Here is an 18,356-nt window from a genome sequence, read left to right on the forward strand (position 1 = left end):
AGAGCCCTAGAGGTTCCCAGTGTGGGCGCTTTTCCTTGAAAAGCAAAAAACCCAAGGCATACAAAATAAGCACACACATCATAATTGAATCACTGTGAAAAGACCTTGGGGGGTCAAAGAAAAAGTAATCAGCCAGGCGATGATTTCATGAGAAATTCCTTTTATGGTAGCTTAACTACAAAGTCTTCTAGATATAGCCTCTAGTCAGCCCTCGAACATGAATACTTGGCTCTCGCGATTAAACAACTTAATTGACCACAGAAAATTAAGAAGCTTACCCATGGTATTAATATTCGATCTCTAGTGCTTTTCGACCGTCAAATTAGTGACCCCAGACTTGTTTAATTTTTTACCTTTACATCTGTTTATGCATTTGATTACATTGCAATTTAATGTTCATTGCTAACAAATTGTTTGAAATTCTTTGACCAATCAATTTTTCTATCTAAAACTGCATATGCTTTTTAAGAGAATGCAATTACTGTGCCAATGTTGTTTGATTTTGCAGTGACTGAAGAAGGCTAAGGACATTCATCTCAAATGCTCTTCCACCTCGACGAACCAGCTTCAACTCAATAGCTTCCGAGGACGGAATCTACATCAGGAAGGGGGGCATGTTAACCCTCACGGCTCACGGACACCCATCACCTACGATGGACGTGTATTATGTATTATTTAGAGTCAGGTACCGGGCTTGTCGGTCCAATAGGGAAAGGTAGAGTGATCGTCGATGAGAGGCGCACTTTAACTTGGACATTCAAGGGATTAGTTGGCTAAGCATGGGCGCCCAAGTGTGAATGGGGTGAGCTCCTATAAAAGCCAACTAAACCTAATTTTTACTCATTCTCTCATTTGTGCAATTGAAGAGTGCTCTTGCTCCATCTCCATCTTCTTCTTCTTCACCTCCTTGTGTGTGTGTGTGTGTGAGAGAGAGAGAGAGAGAGGGAGAGTGTGTGTGCGATCGAGCATTACGAAGGCACGACGGCGGCGAAGCGGTTGAGCGCGGCACGACTGCAGCTTCTTCTTCATCGCGGCGAGGAATCCACCACGAAGGCGAGCGTAGAGCGGTGAGTGACACACCCTTTGTTTTCTTGAGCTTGCTAGTTTAGGCTTGTTGTGTGCTTGGAGCCGTTTGTGGCTCGCACACGGTGTATTGGCAAGTCCCTTGCTTCGACAGTGCGGCAAGGAGCGCACAGATGCGCTCACTTTGCATCAGCCAAAAATAGTCCAAATCTTTCTTGCACCACCCCTGCTCGGCATATCCCGCAATTAATGCATTCTAGGACTTAGCATTTCAGACAAGTTGCTCCTCAATAACTCTTTTTAATTTTTGAAGCACACCACATCTGGCATACACGCAGTGCCAAGCAGGACGTTTTGTGTCAATAGCCATTGACTAAAAATGTCATCATGAATTATGTTTTCCATATATTGGCGTTCTGCATAGTACCACACGACTTCAAGATGCAAGCATAGGTGATTGCATTTGGAGAAATGTCCTTGCTTGGCATTTGCTGAAAATAGCCCACTTTCTAGCCCTACTGTTGTTGAGCATATCCCGCAAATCAGTGTGTTGCAAGAGATGACATTTCAGATAGGAAGCTCCTCAAGCACACCACATCTGATATACATGTCGATCAAGGAAGTGCGAGGAGTGCTGTGGCTTCACATCCTTTATAAAACCAGCCAAAGCTTCATGGCCCTGTCCTTGTTGGGCATATCCCTCCATCAATGCATTTCAAGAGATGACATTCTAGACATACATGTCGACCAAGGCAATGCCACATGCCTTCAAGACGAAAGCGTAGGTGATTGCATCTGGAGATATGCCCTCACTTTGCATCTGCTGAGGATAGACCATGGCTCCTATTCTCTTTGAGCATCTGTATGTAAGGCTTTTCCTATCCACAATGACTCTACATGTTGATACCGATTTACCCTCTTTCAAGCAATTTACTAAATTTTCACCCATTGGGAGATTATAAGTTAATTTCCCTCCACATCACATGCCACCTCACCATCAACAATCACTTCTGACCATGTTGCCATTCTTGCTTCACCCGCCCTGCCTCGCTTCGCCTGGCCTCATCCGTGTTGCACGTAGACACACGAGCTCCATTGGAGTTGGAAAGTCCAACACTGCTCTGCTCTCTTGTAGCTAGAGACACTGCCAAACAATAGGTATCCACGTTGTTCAACCTGCCTTTGTACCCCTCGTACTCTTGCTTCATCCCAACTTCATCGGCTCATCTAGTGCCTCCTTATGCACACATCACCTCGCTGCAAGCCTCTTATCGTTCCTTTTTGTTCCGCTCATGCTCCTACTCCATCCTGCCTTGATGGGTTCATCCAATCCCTCCTCACATGCACATCACCTTCTAGACAACATACCTCCTCCCTTCTGCGTCCCACTCTACCCCGCTTGTGATGATGCATGTCTCCTGCAATCCTGTCTCCAAAGTGAAAAAAACACACACACACACACACACACACACACGTTTTGGGTTTTGGAAAGGATCTCTAGAGAGTCCAACTCAAAAATCGTCGCAACTTTTCACTGAAATAATCTCCTACTATTTTTTGAGCCACTCGCTCATGATGAATGCCGTGCCAAGAGACGGGCCAGGAAAGGATCACATCAGTCGAGCATCCTTTGGTTGTTCTCAAGTCGCAGGGCTGCGCAAAAGGGCATGTAGGCTTCACAACGTTCGGGGTAAGGAGCTGATAGAAGAGTAGAGCACAACAGAGGATCACGGACACTTGAAAGATCTCCATGGCCATGTCAACAACATCCTCCGTAGATCATATTGCTCGTAGATGTCGTTGTGAATGGTGGCTGTAGAGCAACTGCTACGAAAGATCAGGAGTACAGAGCGTTTCATAGACGATGAAGGGAGCTTTTCATTTTGCTGCTTTTCATGGCATGTTTGGTGCTTTTTTTTCTTTTGCGTCACGATCTTTAATGATTAATGAGGTCATGGTTTAGATCAAGCCATGTTGCCGATTGTGGGCTTAAATAGCCAAAAAACGATGTTAGGCTCACCAAGTAACAAATAACAAAAGAGAGAATTGGCCATGGCAAAGTGTAAGTTAAAGCGAGTTGGTAAGAGTGAGCGGGTCGCGCGAGCTCGTAATTTAGAAGGTGGATCGTTTTAGGTAGAGGGGTTATGATATGAGGGTTCATTTTTCTCCTTCTCCTTCTCGTCCTCCTCGCGCTCTCCAAAACTAACAAGTTTCCTGTGTCCTTCTGTTCAGATTGTTCCGCAAACACGCAGAGTAGAGGAAGTTCTCAGCTTGTTATGGCTCTCATGCGTCCCCAAATTCCAAATGATGATGAAGACGATCTTGGCCAGTTGCTTCAGAAGTCTGAAGCAGAAAAAGGAGAAGGCCAAGAGGAAGAACAAGATGAAGCAGCAGGAGATGTGGGCTTGGAGGAGGCCCTCTCTAAGTTATTCCCCAGAGATGATGCGCGTAACATGTTCATTTCAGGTGGTGAGATTTCTATGCAGGTGAGGGTTCCCGACCGGGCACTGTCTTTCAACCCATCTGTTGAGGCTACCAGAGAGATGCCTGAGGTTGATGCAGTTAGTTATATGAATGAAATTCGGTGTGGCATTTTTGAGGAGAGGAAGTGTAAGGTCTCCCTTGACATGTCGCACACACACGAAAATGCTACACCAGGAACTCCTTGTGATGCTGCCTTTGAGGAGCGCACTCTGCAACATCATGCTTCACATCAAGAGGCTTTGCTTTCTGTGGATCTCGACAGTCACAACCATGCTATACAAAATACTGTCTCGGAGATTGACATTAACATCTCAGCCGCCTCCCATTCTTTGCACGCAAATGTATCGCCGTCTACCTCTTTTCAGCCAGCCATTGAAGAACGACAATGGGCCACTTCTAGTGAAATCTTCACTGGCGAGAATGAAAGCAACGCTTTGAATGATTTTTTTTCAGAGCTGGATGCAGGAAGTGATGAATTTTCCAGTCTAAATCTTGGTTACCAGTCTCAAGAGGTTTACTCACCTCGTGAACATGTTTTCACATTCCTGCCTTGGGAGAGTATGCATTCTAGTTGTGATTCTGATTATGAAAGTTGGGATTTCAACAATTACTTAATGACCAATGAAAATAATCTCAGTGAAAGTGCCGCTGGAAATGATAATGAAGATGATCGCGGCCAGAGTTCAGATGGCTTGCTTCAGAATTTCGAAGAAGAAAAAGGAGAAGGCAAAGAGGAAGAAGAAGATGAAGCAGCAGGATATGTGGCCTTGGAGGAGGCCCTTTCTAAGTTATTCCCCACTGATAATGCACCCAACATGTTCATTTCAGGTGGTGAGATTTTTATGCAGGAGAGGGTTCCCAACAGAGAACTGTTTTTCAACCCATCTGTTGCTTTAATCATGGGTCTCATTGAGAATACCAGAGAGATGCCTGAGGCTGATGCAGTAAGTTATATGAATGAGATTCTGTCCGGCATTTTTGCAAAGAGGAAGTCTAGAGTCTCTCTTGACACGTTGCGCACAAACGAAAATGCTACGGCAGGAACTTTTTCTGATGCCACCTTCATGGAGGGCAGTCTGCAACATCATGCTTCTCATCAAGATGCTATCTCTGACACATTTGTGGATCTTGATAGTTACGATCATGCAATGCAAAATGCAGGCTCGAAGCTATTGCTCACATAGTTGTTAAGCAAAACCAAGTGGTTGATGCACTTTCACAAAGGCCAAAGGTGAATGTTGTATCTGCAGCCGCCTTGCACTCAAATGTTTCGCCACCTCGCTCTTTTCAACCAGCCATTGAAGAGTTACAATGGAGCACCTCTAGTGAACTCTACACTAGCGACAGCGAAAGCGACACTTTGAATGATTATCTCTCACTCTCAGAGCTAGATGCACGAACCGACGAGTTTTCCAACTCAAATCTTGGTTACCAACCCTAAACCCTAAACCTCTAAAGCCTAAACCCAGGAGGTCATTGTCCAGGAACAGGCTACCCTTATATGGTTGGCGTGACCCACTGTAAAAGAAGCGACTGCTTTGACATGTGCCATGAGGGTCCCTCTTGGAGGTTGAAGAGACAAAGTTTAGGATTGGAATTTGGATGTGTATGAAGGAATTTTGACTGGGCTTAGCAATCTCAAATGCAATTTTCTTGGGAAGAGCAGTATCCTGTTTGGTATTTTTTTGACGGTCTAGCACAAGAATGGCAGTAGATAATAGCTGGGGCTTTTGTAGGTGGTTGCGCTAGTAAAGCTGGACTATTAGTATCCCTCCAGTGAAGCCTGATCAATTGCTAGCTAAATGCAAAGCGTGTTTCAGTTTAAAGGTGGTGTGGCTGTCCACAGGAATGATGCTAGTAACATAGTTGCGTCATCTCGAAATTTATCTTTCCATGCATGGGCGGACCTCCCTTGTGGCTACTCATTTTAGTGATTCTGTCATGGAAAATTCTAAGGATTGTATTTAGTGGGAAAATGCTTTGTTTTGCGGTGATCGGTTGATACCATACAAATTTATCATGTTTGGGAAAAGTCAGGGAATATTGTTATGTATAATTTACCAGGGTTATGTTTAATTTGCTTGTGTTGCTGTTGATCCCTTTCCTAATTTCTTTTTCATATGCTAAAGCACTAGCATAGTTACCCGGAACGGAAAATTAGAACGGGGAATGGGGAATGACAACGAGCATGAAAAGCTATCCCCATTACAGATACTCACGTCTGAAACACGGAATGCGGATTCGGAACAGGGAACAAAGACCTTGAAAATGGCCATTCCTTGGAACTACGGTTCTATGATTGCTTGGAGTTTGGAATTCCTGTAATTCACAGTATTCAAAAAGAAAACCTTAGTCAGTCTATTATGCTGCACTAATTAGTTGTCAAAGGGCAAAATGTTAGTGATGAAATTGGAAATGCGAAGGAAGCCTAGGGTCTATCAGGATGTCTTACAAGCTGATTTGTGCATACATAGATTATATGCTGATCAGCGTCCAAGTTGGGAGTCAGGCGAGTAAGATCGATGTATGTTTGTTTTGTGCAGGCATCGTCCTCCATCAGCTGATTCATAGACACTAAGTCAAAATGATGGTGCACTGTAATACTTCTCTTAAGTGCATGATAATGGAGTATTCTCAGCTTATGGAAGCTCTTCATGAACTTTGGGTGCCCTTACTCAACAGGGACAAGCAAATCTCCTCGACTATCCGAATTTCTGAGGAACTTCCTGGGGAAGAAAATAAATAAGGATTGCTTGTGAAGTATGGGCTACACATAAGTTGTCTGCACTTAAATGTTGGCTACTTATTAATTTACTTGGTTCTTTTGAACTTATAAGGAAGAGTAATTTGATCGAAACATCAGATGAGACGGTAGCAATGATCACAGAAAGCTGGACCTATGTGAATAAAAAGCAATGGTGGATGTCTAATATGCTTATGTGATAGTCCTCTTTGTCCGGTCAGCGGATTTTAACCATAGTAACAGGGGATGCCCTTTTTCGGGCTTCCCGTCCCCACTTGCCGTCCCGCTCTCTTTTTTAAACTAAAATCCCATTTCAGCCCCGTCCCCCGTCCCCCGTTCCCCGTTCCCCCGTCCCGGAATGCGTCCCTTGTGACTATGATTTTAACACAGGATCATCATCTTTGAGTTCTGGAATCAATCCTAGGAAGACAAGGTTGACATGAATGATAACTCTATTTATTCATCAAATTAATGCATTTCAGGAGTTTGCTACTGTTTATTTTGAGAACAGCCATATTGTATGTGCACTGAAAAAGGTGGAAGGAAAAAAAAAAAACCACACGTGCCCAATTCACAGCTACGTACAACCCAGAAGTAGGAGGACACTACCAAAAACATAGCGTAGGAAAAATGCCACACGTGCACAATTCATAGCTACCTATAACCCCACAACCCAAAAATAGGAGAGGACGCCCAAAAAAGATGACATATCAGCATATGCCACGTCAGCAAAGAATGATACATGGCATAGAAGTGCAAAAACTGAGACATCAACCAATAAAGAACCTAGTCCAAAATTTTGGAATTTTTCTTGTCTTTAATCTATAGTCTCTCTTCTTCTTCTTCTGCTTCTTCTCTCTCTCTCTCTCTCTCTCTCTCTCTCTCACTCATATCAGAGTGAAAGGCAATGCCAACGTTTGTCTCTAGACACCTTGTTTTGAAATCAACTATATACGTATACCAAAATTTTGAATGATTTTGTTTTTCTTCTCTTTAATCTTATAGTCTCTCTTCTTCTCCCCCCCCCCCCCCCCCCCCCCCCCCCCCCCCCCCTCCTCTCTCTCTCTCTCTCTCTCTTCAATCCGGTGCCAACGTCTCTCTCCAGCATATTGTATGTGCAATAAAAAGGTGAAAGAAGGAAAAATTCCACACATGCGCAATTCATAGCTACCTATAATCCCACAACCCAATGATGATATATCAGCATATGCCACCTCAGCAAAGAATGCTACATGGCATAAAAGCACAAAAATAGAGACATCGACCAATAAATAAGCTAGGAACAAAATCTTGCATCTAGCCAACCTAGCGGGCATGTGGTTACAATGTTAAACATGCCGATATGGGTACATCTAGCTACCTCTCATACGGCCATGCACAACCATAAGATAGCCCTCACTTTGTAATCTGCACGTGGGAGATATCAAAGCCACCATTAGATAGGAATCCCATTGAGCTCTTGGACGTGGAACCAAGGGAAGAGAGTTGGAGTGAAGGGTGAGTCTTTTATGAAGATAGAAGTGTCAAAAGGTTTACCATCCTCTTGGACAAAATGGCATTGCATATCTATGTTATCTCCAAAAGTAATTGCCTCTACCAAATAGACTCGCATGTAGCATTGCAAGCAGCACAATATCCAACCTTTGTCAAAGAGAAGGCTACAATAGGCTGCTTCTTGCTTTCGCAAGAAATTGCTTTCAAATTAAGAGTAAAGGTGTAACCCATAGTAGCGATTGGCTTGTAGTTGGTCATGCTGCGGCGGTGGCGGGACTCATGCCAAAGGCCTCCAATAATCCTTGCATATACTGCTGGTGAGAGATCGAGCCTTACGTCTACCAAATATTTAGATTGTGAAGTTATCTCAAAGTCCTTAGTCAAGGTGATCTCCATAGTGAAGTGATTATGCTTTGCTGCCAACGCGAGCTAGCTCAGTTGGTCATGGGTTCGATTGTGGCTGCTTGAAGGCGCACCTTTGTATATGATGTGGTAGGAATGCCTTAACTATTACAAAAACAAAAGTGAGAAGTAATAAAATATATTTTGAATTGCCTCTCTATCTTGTACATTCTTTTCAATGTGATCTCTCAATCTTGTAAATGACTGAAATTGGTGATGTGTTTTAATAAGCGGCATCGTTTTTGCTTAAAAAAACAACTCAGCATAAGTGGGATGCACATGATCACTCCCTTCAACTTAACTTAATACATTAAGAAACCAAAAAGGAAAATCATTTTGAGGAAATTACAAAAATCATTTGAGTGAAAAGAAGTGGAATTTATACTGTCATGTTGCATAAACATTTGCTTTCACTAAATATTAACATTTTTGGTATCCTGAAGGGATAACAAGGCCAACTAATGCAAAAAAGGGGGTGGCCACAAGGGCGTGCAGATGGCCCAGCCAGAAGTCCTGGATGGCTCATCTGTGCGCCCTTGTGGCCACCCTCTTTTTTGCATTTTTTGGTCTTTGCTGCACTCCAGGACCCTAAAAATGGTGAGATAAACCTTAAATTTAACTTTTCATGCACATGATCACTCCCTTCAACTTAACTTAATACTTAAAGAAACCAAAAGGTCAAATCATATTGGGGACATTATAAAAATCATATGAGTGGAAAGAAGTGGAATTTATATTGTCATGTTGCATAAACATCTGGTTTCACTAAATATTAACATTTTTTAGTATCCTAGGGAGCAAACAAAGCCAAAAAATGCCAAAAAGGGGGTGGCCACTGTCATAATAACTAATATCTAATTCCCCTAAATGATTTTCTCATGTTAAACTGATCATTTAATATGGGAAAGTGCCAGGGGAGAAAAAGCTAGAATATTGGTTAAGCTGGCAGACCGGCCACAGTAGGGATCCAAAGGAGGGAAAATAGGGATCCAAAGGGGGGGCCATCTGCAAAAGAGCAATGTGCAAACAATAGGATTCAAAGACCCTAAGGTTCCAAAATTCAAAGGTTAGGTCCAATGGTCAAAACCTAGGGCAAATTGGATGCTTGTGGGAAGACTCAAAAGTCTTCCCACATCCCTATCTTGTAGGGGGCGAGCCTTTCTTGTAGGGGATAAGAGAGAAACTCACACACACTCTAGCAGGTTCCCTTTACACAAAGGGAATAGGAGACACATGCCAGCTCCATAGGCCAGTTGCCCCCAAGATGCATTCAATTCCTATTGGATAGCCATAGAGGGGCCCCAATGAGAATTAGGCTAGAGTACATTTAGTTTAATTCATTTTAAAACACTTGATAAAAGAATCAATAGAAATTAAGTTCTCTACAAGACTATTGGACAGTCTCCCAAGGGGTCCAGTGAGCATTCAGCAGCCCAATGGCTTGCCTGATTCCTATTGGCCAAAGACTAAGGGGTCCAATGAGATTTTGATTGCATTATTTAATTACCTAAATCTCTCACAAAAGGGGAAATGGGGACACATGTCAAAAGGCTATCACTTATGCTTCTTAATTATCATAGCTAAGCTTTGCAGGGTCCAAGAGGGGTCGACCAAGAGAGAGAGGGGGCTGATTTTGGCAAGGCATTATCACACACACAGACACTCACACAATCTCATGTGTGAAGCAAAGAAGACTCTCTCTCCTTCTCAGATTTAATGGAAAGCTCATCATCTACTCCAAGCTTGTGAGAAGGGAGGTCTACACCAACAACTCTTGGCTTTGGGATGCAAATCCAACCAAGAGCCAAGCTCCAATGCATGCTCATCTCCTCTACCATGCTAATTACTAAGCTATGCTAAGCTTTTATGAGCGATTATGTGAGGAGATATACTTCTTTCTCGTAAGACTACTCCTTCCTCTCAATCTACTCTCATACCCTGCTATCTCTCACCATCTTCGAAGGTGTGTCAGGTCTTGGGTCTGAGACCGTGAGGGAATTGATGTTGTGTTTTATAAGTGTATGCGTGGTGCTTGAAGCTTCCATCTTCATTGCACCAACAAGTTATTGAAGGAACCCAAAGTATTGTATTGTAAAATGTCTCCCTTGATGGGGGAAACCTATAATACAAAGCCTTTTGGAGGGGGGACCGGCTCCATGTAAATCCGGTCCTCAATTGTTGTCAATAGCTTAATTTCTCTCTCTTTGAAGTATTGTTCATGCCTATCTAACTAGGTATTATGATTTTTGTTGCTCTCTCCATCCAAGCACTCTTGCTATGCTCATTAGGAATCTATTCTAATGAAATGCTCACTATGTTTATGCTATTTTCTGCTACAAAACAAATTACCAGGCCATTAAACGTTACATTGGTTTCAGAGCACAAGGTTTCTCTTTTCTTGCTCAAGAAGGGAGGTGCTCAAGCTAGCTCTAATTGGTTTGTATTATTAATTGTAATTGAGTAAGTAGAATAGGGATTTTTCAGCCTTGCAGTGCGCATGCTTCGTGCAGATAATGGGGCATCACCGTCGAGAGCTATGGTCTTAATAGTGGAGTACTACGGGGCTTGCCTACAGCTTAACCACTATTGAGCTATTAGAAGCTTAAAAGGAACCGGTACTGTTTTGGTGTTGAAAGACCCTCTTCTATTCCTTGCAATTAATAATATTCAAGCCATGAGTACAGGAGCTTGAATTCTTTTCTAAAGGGGTAAAGAGGAGTAGCTTTGCTCGCATGGTGAAGGAGGTGTTTCAAAGCTTTGGAAATCAATATAGGATGCAAGCAATGGTGCTGGAGGCTATTTAAGAAGTTGCAGAGGCCCACATCATTTCAGTGTTGGAAGATACCAACCTATGTGCCATACATGCAAAGAGAGTGACAATACAGCCAAAGGATATGCAACTTGCATGGTGATTGCGACAAGACTTTGAGCATTAGCCAAAGTTACACCTCCCTTTTTGTATTGCACACATGTAATCAGACGACTTTGCAATGACAAAATGATTGATAGTTGTCTCTACTGTCTCCAAATTCAATTGCCTTTTTTTATTATTCATGTGTTTTAAGTGAAGTGATTCTGGTAATGAATAGTTAAACTTAGACCAAATATTAACTTTTTTTGGTATCCTGGCGGGCATACAAGGCCACAAAATACCAAAAAGGGGGTGGCTACAAGGACGCGTACATGGCCCAGACAAAAGTCCTGGATGGCTCATCTGCGTACCCTTGTGGCTGTAACATTTAATGGCCTAGTAACTTGTGTGTAGCGGAAAATAGCTTAAACATAGTGAGCATTGTTGGAATTAGGGTTGCAGAGAAACACACACAGCTTGGAGAAGACGAAGGAAGCTCAAGGCACACAATAGAGAGTGTGTTACTTAGTGTGCAATGGAAAGATTGATAGCCCTAGAGTGATGGGCGTATATACAATGCACAGGGGAAAAAACCTCCTAAAGAGGGAAAAAATGCCCCGGCGGTCCTAGTGTGTTCACACACATCACTACCACATGTATATGGTAACAAATCCCCCCTGGAGTGATGCGGTGAACGAGAGCTGGCACATGAGTAAAGGGAAGTGCCGTGCCCTGAGGAAAGGATCAGTCCACAAAGGGGTGTAAGCCCAAAGCTTTGCGGAAAGCTTCAAGCTTCTCACAAGACAATGCCTTTGTGAAAAGATCTGCAAGATTGTCCTGTGTTGGCACATAACCCAAGTTGATCTCTCCTGCTGAGAGCCTCTCCCTGACATAGTGGTAATGCACCTCAATGTGCTTTGTGCGAGCATGAAAAACTAGGTTCCTCACAACTGCCAATGCGCTCTGACTGTCAGTGTAGATAGTGTTGGCAGTGTCCTGTCCAACACCCAAATCAGCCATAAGGCGTCTGAGCCATACACACTCAACCCATTAGGAGAAATATGGACTTTGCATGGGCCTTGTAAGGAATCCTAATTTTTAGGGATTAAGGCTAATGTTGTGTAGGGTTAAGGGGACAAGGGCATTCAAGAAGCTAGTTTTGAGTAGACTTTTCTAGCCTTTTTTTTAGACACATGTAGGATGTGGACCTAAGAGGTTACTTTCTCTCTCTAGCTTTTGGAAAGTGAAGGGAGTAAAGGGGTGTGGCCACATCAGCAAAAACGTGGGTCACTAAGAGCCAAAATTAGACTTTTTTTCAAAAAAGTTATTTTTACTTATTTTTGACTTAAAACTCCCTCCCAACATATATACACATCAAAAAATCATTTTTTGACATTTTTTTAAACCTACAAACACTAAAAGTCCACTTTATAAAAAAAAAAATCCCCCAAAAAAAAAAAACCTTTGTTCTCTCCTCCTCCTTCCTCCTCTCTCCCTCCTCTCCCTCCCTACCCCCTTCTCTCCTCCTCCTCCCCTCTTTCTCCCTCTCCCCCTCTGCCCCCTTCTCTCCTCCCACGTTCCTCCCTCTCCCTCCCCCCTCTTTCTTTTCATTCTTTGCTTCCTCACACAACAGTTGTCATGGTGCTCACGGACATCACAAATTGTATGCCTCCACCACCATGTACTCCGCACAACAAAAGTGTACATATTGCTTGTCCGCGGTATTTGCACCGAAGGCCGCACGTGAGGGTGAGCAGAGGTCATCCCAAGATCGTCATACTGTCGGTGAGACGAATGTGTATGGTTCTTCAATATCTTGGGAGGGGAGAAGTAGGCTTGATAGGCTATTGCAATTGGTTGTGTATGGGTGCAGGTGCTTCTTTGCATTCGTGGATGCACGAATGTCAAGCTCTTCAGCTCAAAACAGTGGCATTACAAGAAATAGTGGGTGCAGGTTAGAGAGGTCAAGTGTCACCACTTTTCCTCTAGAACAGCCTTCTTTGTTACATCTTGCAGGTAGGTGCTTCAAATCCATCCTTATTAGAGGTGGGTAATCTCATCCTAATGCAAGAATGGCTCAAGGAACTGGCATAACATGAAGCTTTTACGGTGGCACAAAGCTCTTCTCAAGCAATGTGGCTCCCACTACACCAAAAATCACTATGCTAACATAGAGAGATCCCTAGTAGGACAATACAACAACTTTTCATCAGCAACACACCCTTTCCTAACATGAGGACACCCCCACCAGAGATATTTCTATATGATAGGTTACCCCATGAGCATACCATGTCATGGAATGGATGTAAGAACTATGACTGCACTACCCCTTGGAAGTTGTTCACGAATGTATGTTTATCAAAGTTAATGAGAAGAAGTTTGGACTTTTTTGTTTGTTGATGTGTAAGAGCACTCTTGGTCTACCATATTTTAAATTGTTTGATAAGTTAAATAAGATTTGTAGTCATTTAAAGTGTCATTTTTTTTTTTGGTAAGATTGTACATGAGAAGACATGATAAAGTACAAGAGATCTTGATGGAATAAACCTCGATGAGATTCCCACCATGCACTTGTGACACCATACCTCTCCTTGAATCCTTTGACTTCTATCGTTGTGGGGAGTCCAATGGGGGGCTATTTTCAAATTTTTAGCATAACTTTTTTTTGAAGGAAATTTTGGTTATTCTAAAGTTTATACACAGTCTAGGAGTTCATTCTGATTGTTTTTCTTCAGTTTCAAATTTTGACCGAGTACACTCCTTGGAAGCCACTTTTGACACAATAAAAAACAATGGTTCTTTGAGTATTTCAGATTCCATGGTTTTAATGCTCGTTGGAGTCCGTAAATTAAGAAAAAAGTAAAAAATGTATGTTTTACGTCATTTTTAAATAAATTGTCAACTTGCACGTTGATTTTTGGAGAATGCGAGCAAGATAGTATTTTTTCTCATCACATGATGGTCGAAGAACGCGATGAGATGAACAAATTCATGTGAGACAAGCCCAGACAGATTCAGAGCCGATTGAAATCTAGAAGCTGTTGAAAACAACCGAAAAGTTCAACACTTAGGAAAAAAAAAAAACTTAACACTTGAATCATGGCCATGCATCAAAAATATGCTCACACGGTGAAGGAGGTGCTTCAAAGCTATGGAAATCAGTATAAAATGCAAGCAATAGCGTTGGAGGCTATTCAAGAAGTTGTAGAAGCTCACATCATTTCAGATGACTTTGCAATGACAAAATGATTAAGAGTTGTGTCTACTGTCTCCATAGTGATTTGGCTTTTCGGTTTATCCATGTGTTTTAAGTTAAGTGGTTCTGGCCATGAAGAGTTAAATTTAAATCAAATATTAATATTTTTTCCATCCTAAGGGGCAAACAAAGCTAGAAAATGCAAAAAAAAGGGTGGCCACAAGGGTGCGCAGATGGCCCATCCAGCAGTTTTGGATGGCTCATCTGCGCGCCCTTGTGGCCACCCTTTTTTTTGCATTTTCTAGCTTTGTTTGCCCCTTAGGATAGCAAAAACGTTAATAGCTGATGAAACCAGATGTTTATGTAGCATGAGACTAGATTTTTATATTGTCCAATGTGATTTGGCCTTTTGGTGGACGGAACTAGTAAGTTGAGTTGAAGGAAGGCATAATGTGCTTGAAAAGTTAAATTTTACATTCATCTCACCTTTTCCAAGGTCCTGGAGTGCAAAAATAGCCTAATTATGCAAAAAAAAAGGGTGGCCACAAGGGCGCGCAGATGGCCCATACAACAGATTTGGATGGCTCACCCGCGCGCCCTTGTGGCCACCCTTTTTTTTGCATTAAATGGCCTTGTCTGCCCCTTATAATAGCAAGAATGTTAATATTTGATGAAACCAGATGTTTATGCAGCATGGGACTAGATTTTTATATTGTCCAATGTGATTTTCCCTTTTGGTGCAGGGAACTAGTAAGTTGAGTTGAAGAAAGGCATAATGTGCTTGAAAAGTTCAATTTTAGGTTCATCTCATCTTTTCCAGGGTTCTGGAGTGCAACAATAGCCTAATTATGCAAAAAAAGGGTGGCCACAAGGGCCCACATATGGCCCATCCAGCAGTTTTGGATGGCTCACTACGCGCCCTTGTGGCCACCCCGTTTTTTGCATTATATGGCCTTGTCTGCACCCCAGAATACCAATTTTTTTTTAGATTAAGTGAAAGAAAATCTTTATGCAACATGACAGTACAAATTCCACTTCTTTTCACTCAGATGTAATTAGAGCTCCCCTCCCCCCCCCCCCCCCCTCCCGCCCCTTTCTTTGTGTTCAAAGGTCCGGAGCATTCACTATGTAAAATTTTCCTATATCACGTGCGTTCACTAGAATGGATTGAAAGTACCCCTTATAGGCCTTATCTACACATGTTTCTGCAACTTTACAAGAATATAAAATCCCTTCTGTTGAACACATGTGCTATGTTACATATACTTTAGTGAACTCCCCATGTCAACAGCCTCACAATTCTTGTGCACTAAACATTAAACACTAGAAATCGACCAAACAAGGAGCCAATTTTTACTTCCTTGTGTCCACCTAGTGTTCTTGTGAAACATTGCTAATGATATATATTCAACATCCCCAAATGAGGACATCTTGACAAAGTTTATGATCCACTTTAATAAGAATAACCATTAATGATTAAACTGAAATCAAAATATTGCTTGAATTTCTTCAAGGTGGAGTGATTAAGACTTGCGACTTAAATCATCGTACAGGCAAATCAAAATATCCATAAAAGTAAACAATATTTCTCAGATCTGTATGAAACTTCAGTAATCTAAATTAAATACTCTCACTCAATGCGACACCATTTAACAAAAAAACATATTTATATTGCATTTATAGAGGAATCCAACCTCATGAAAAATAATTACAAATGGAGACAATGTTGTTGCTGTTAGGCTTATCTTACAAGTATTTGTCTTCCTCATCTAGAGATTCATATACACTTTAGTATTTGTGTGTCTATGACACTAGGGAAGATAGTAGTACTATATGGATGGCTTCTATGAGAGCTCCTAGAGAGTCCCTATTGGTTCAAGATTCTAAAAAACACCTACTATTCTTATCAAAATCTTTTAACATGGTAGTAAAAGGTTCCTCAAGGAACAAAAATAGAGTGATTTCCATCTCTGCACATGGTTGCTTGCTCATGTCCTCTTAAAACAACTTGAATCTGTAAGTAAACAAAAGATTATGTGAGCACAAAGTTATAAAGTACAAAATGATATCATTCCAATTATCTAATGACAATTATACGAAGAATAAATTACAAGAAAATTCTTTGACAACTCTCCATAGATAACACAACTTACTTACATTGTGAGACTCAAATCACATGCTACACAACTATAGATGGCGCACCAAAGCCATCAACAAAATAGCACCACCCAGCGTTATGAGGTGTGAAGCCTAAACACTGAAAGCCATAAAGAGGTTAATTCTCTCCAGCATGATAAACTTAAAGATGGAGATGATGTTAAGCTCTGAATGTAAGCTACAAGGGTAGTTTTCTTACCATTCTATCTTTATGTTGGAGATGAACCCTTGCAATGCCCACGCGATATTCACACCTCCTATTGTTGTGGTATGCAACTCATGTGAGCTCATACTTTTGCCACCTTCGGGAGTAGAGGTTTCCATGTAGTGTGAGTGAATGAAAGTAGAAGGAGCAGAATCTTGTTTCATGTTGTAATGGAGATGAGAGAAGGGAGAGGGGCTAGCTTGGTGTGAAACTATGTGGTGGGCAAGGGGAAGAGATGGAGGAGAAGCTTGCTTGGTGCTACAATGGAGGTGGGAGAAAGCTAGCAGAGAGATAATGATGGACTATAGGGGGTGCATGTGGTTGTTGCAGCAATGGAGAGCTTGGAAAAGGGTTTGTAGAGAGAGAAAAACACTTTTTAGCTATAGAATAGGTTTGGAAAGACTTTGGAGGGTGAAAATGATGTTTTGATTATTTTTTTTTGAAAATCAATTTTTTGGATTTTTTTGTGCACGTTTTTAACTTTTGAAGGTCAAAAATACTTTTTTGACCATGAAATAGGTTTGGGGACCTTTTAAGGAGGGAAAACTTGAAATTTGAATTTTTTTGAAAATTTGAAATTTTTAGTGTATTTTTAAATCCGGGCCAAAAAGTGGGGGAAAAGAGGTCAAAGTGGTTCCCCCCCGCGGCCCCCCTCTTTCCCCTAGCCACCTCCCTTACCTTCTCACTAGGTAAGAGACAATTAAGAGGTGTAAGGCTACCTTGTCCCCCTACTTTTTTGAGGGTATAGAGTGTGTCCACCACCCTCTTCCTATTGGCTGACCTCTAATTAACCTTAATCCCAAAGGGCCCCTAGAGGGTTCATATTTTTCCTAATGTGTAGCTGTGAAGACTGCCATGTACTCAGCCTCACAACTCGAAGTGGCTACAGTAGGTTGCTTCTTGCTCAACCATCATATACATGAACTGCCAAGCATGAAACAAAAACCACTTGTGGACACTCGTGTGTCAAAACAACCAGCCCAATCTGAGTCCGAAAAAGCATGTAAGTCTGGCGTCAATGATCCCCCCTTGGGATAAAATAAGCCAAGATGTAAAGTGCCACTAAGGTAGCGAAAAATCCTCTTGACAGCCTGCCAATGCTTAGAACCTGGGCTATGCATAAATCTGTTGACCTGTGAGACAGCAAACTGAATATCCGGCCTCGTGTTGCATACATAAATGAGGCAGCCAACAACAGTTTGATAAAGAGTGACATCAGCAGGATCGCCAGCATCATGTAGACTTAACTTCAAACCTGTTTCCACGGGAGTGGCAATAGGTTTGCAATCCTCAAGTCCAAACTTACATAGCAATGTATCTATGTAACTTTTCTGACACAAGGCAATACCACCATCACACTGCTTAAACTGTATACCCAAGTAATGATGCAACAGCCCCAAATCTTTCATCTTGAAAGTAGCATTCAAATCAGCCTTAAATTCAGCAATATGTCTCTCATTTGGTCCAGTGATCAGCAAATCATCAACATAAAGAACCACGATGAGAAATACATCACCCTCACGCTTTACATACAATGTGCTTTCTGTTGAACTATTACGAAAGCCTTGTTTGACCAAATGAGTGTCAGCTTTCTCATACCAAGCATGAGGAGATTGCTTCAACCCATACAAAGCCTTGTTACATTTGCACACTTTGTCCTCTTGTCCTTTTATGACAAAACCGCGAGGTTGCGTTACATAAACTTTCTCAAATATGTCACCATTCAAGAAAGCAGTAACAATGTCTGATTGATGTACATCCCAACCAAAATGAGCTGCCAATGCACATAGAAAACGCACAG

The 18,356-nt window shown here is 41.9% G+C and overlaps 1 protein-coding gene across 3 annotated transcripts; it reads left to right on the forward strand.

Annotated features, from left to right (window-relative positions):
* The first annotated feature begins 2,556 nt into the window (after window positions 1–2,556).
* LOC147420581 (uncharacterized) lies at window positions 2,557–5,601 on the forward strand. 3 transcript variants are annotated; one of them, XM_086504362.1, is made up of 2 exons: window positions 2,557–2,713; window positions 3,256–5,601. In XM_086504362.1, the coding sequence occupies exons 1-2, from the start codon at window positions 2,596–2,598 to the stop codon at window positions 4,689–4,691; spliced, it is 1,554 nt and encodes a 517-aa protein (XP_086360488.1). In that variant the 5' UTR covers window positions 2,557–2,595; the 3' UTR covers window positions 4,692–5,601. The 3 variants fall into 3 exon arrangements, with proteins under 3 accessions (XP_086360488.1, XP_086360489.1, XP_086360490.1); XM_086504363.1 differs by having other exon boundaries at window positions 2,589–2,921; XM_086504364.1 differs by having other exon boundaries at window positions 2,591–3,156.
* The last annotated feature ends 12,755 nt before the right edge of the window (window positions 5,602–18,356 follow it).

The sequence above is a fragment of the Adiantum capillus-veneris genome, chromosome 28, assembly GCF_014529385.1.
Source record: "Adiantum capillus-veneris isolate H3 chromosome 28, ASM1452938v2, whole genome shotgun sequence".
NCBI classification, from domain to species: domain Eukaryota; kingdom Viridiplantae; phylum Streptophyta; class Polypodiopsida; order Polypodiales; family Pteridaceae; genus Adiantum; species Adiantum capillus-veneris.

Bases quoted from the DNA above. Each gene is read 5' to 3' on its own strand.
- LOC147420581 (XM_086504362.1), top strand. From the start codon at position 2,596: ATGATGAATGCCGTGCCAAGAGACGGGCCAGGAAAGGATCACATCAGT. The intron at 2,714-3,255 runs GTAAGGAGCTGA...CCTTCTGTTCAG, and splicing joins TAGGCTTCACAACGTTCGGG to ATTGTTCCGCAAACACGCAG.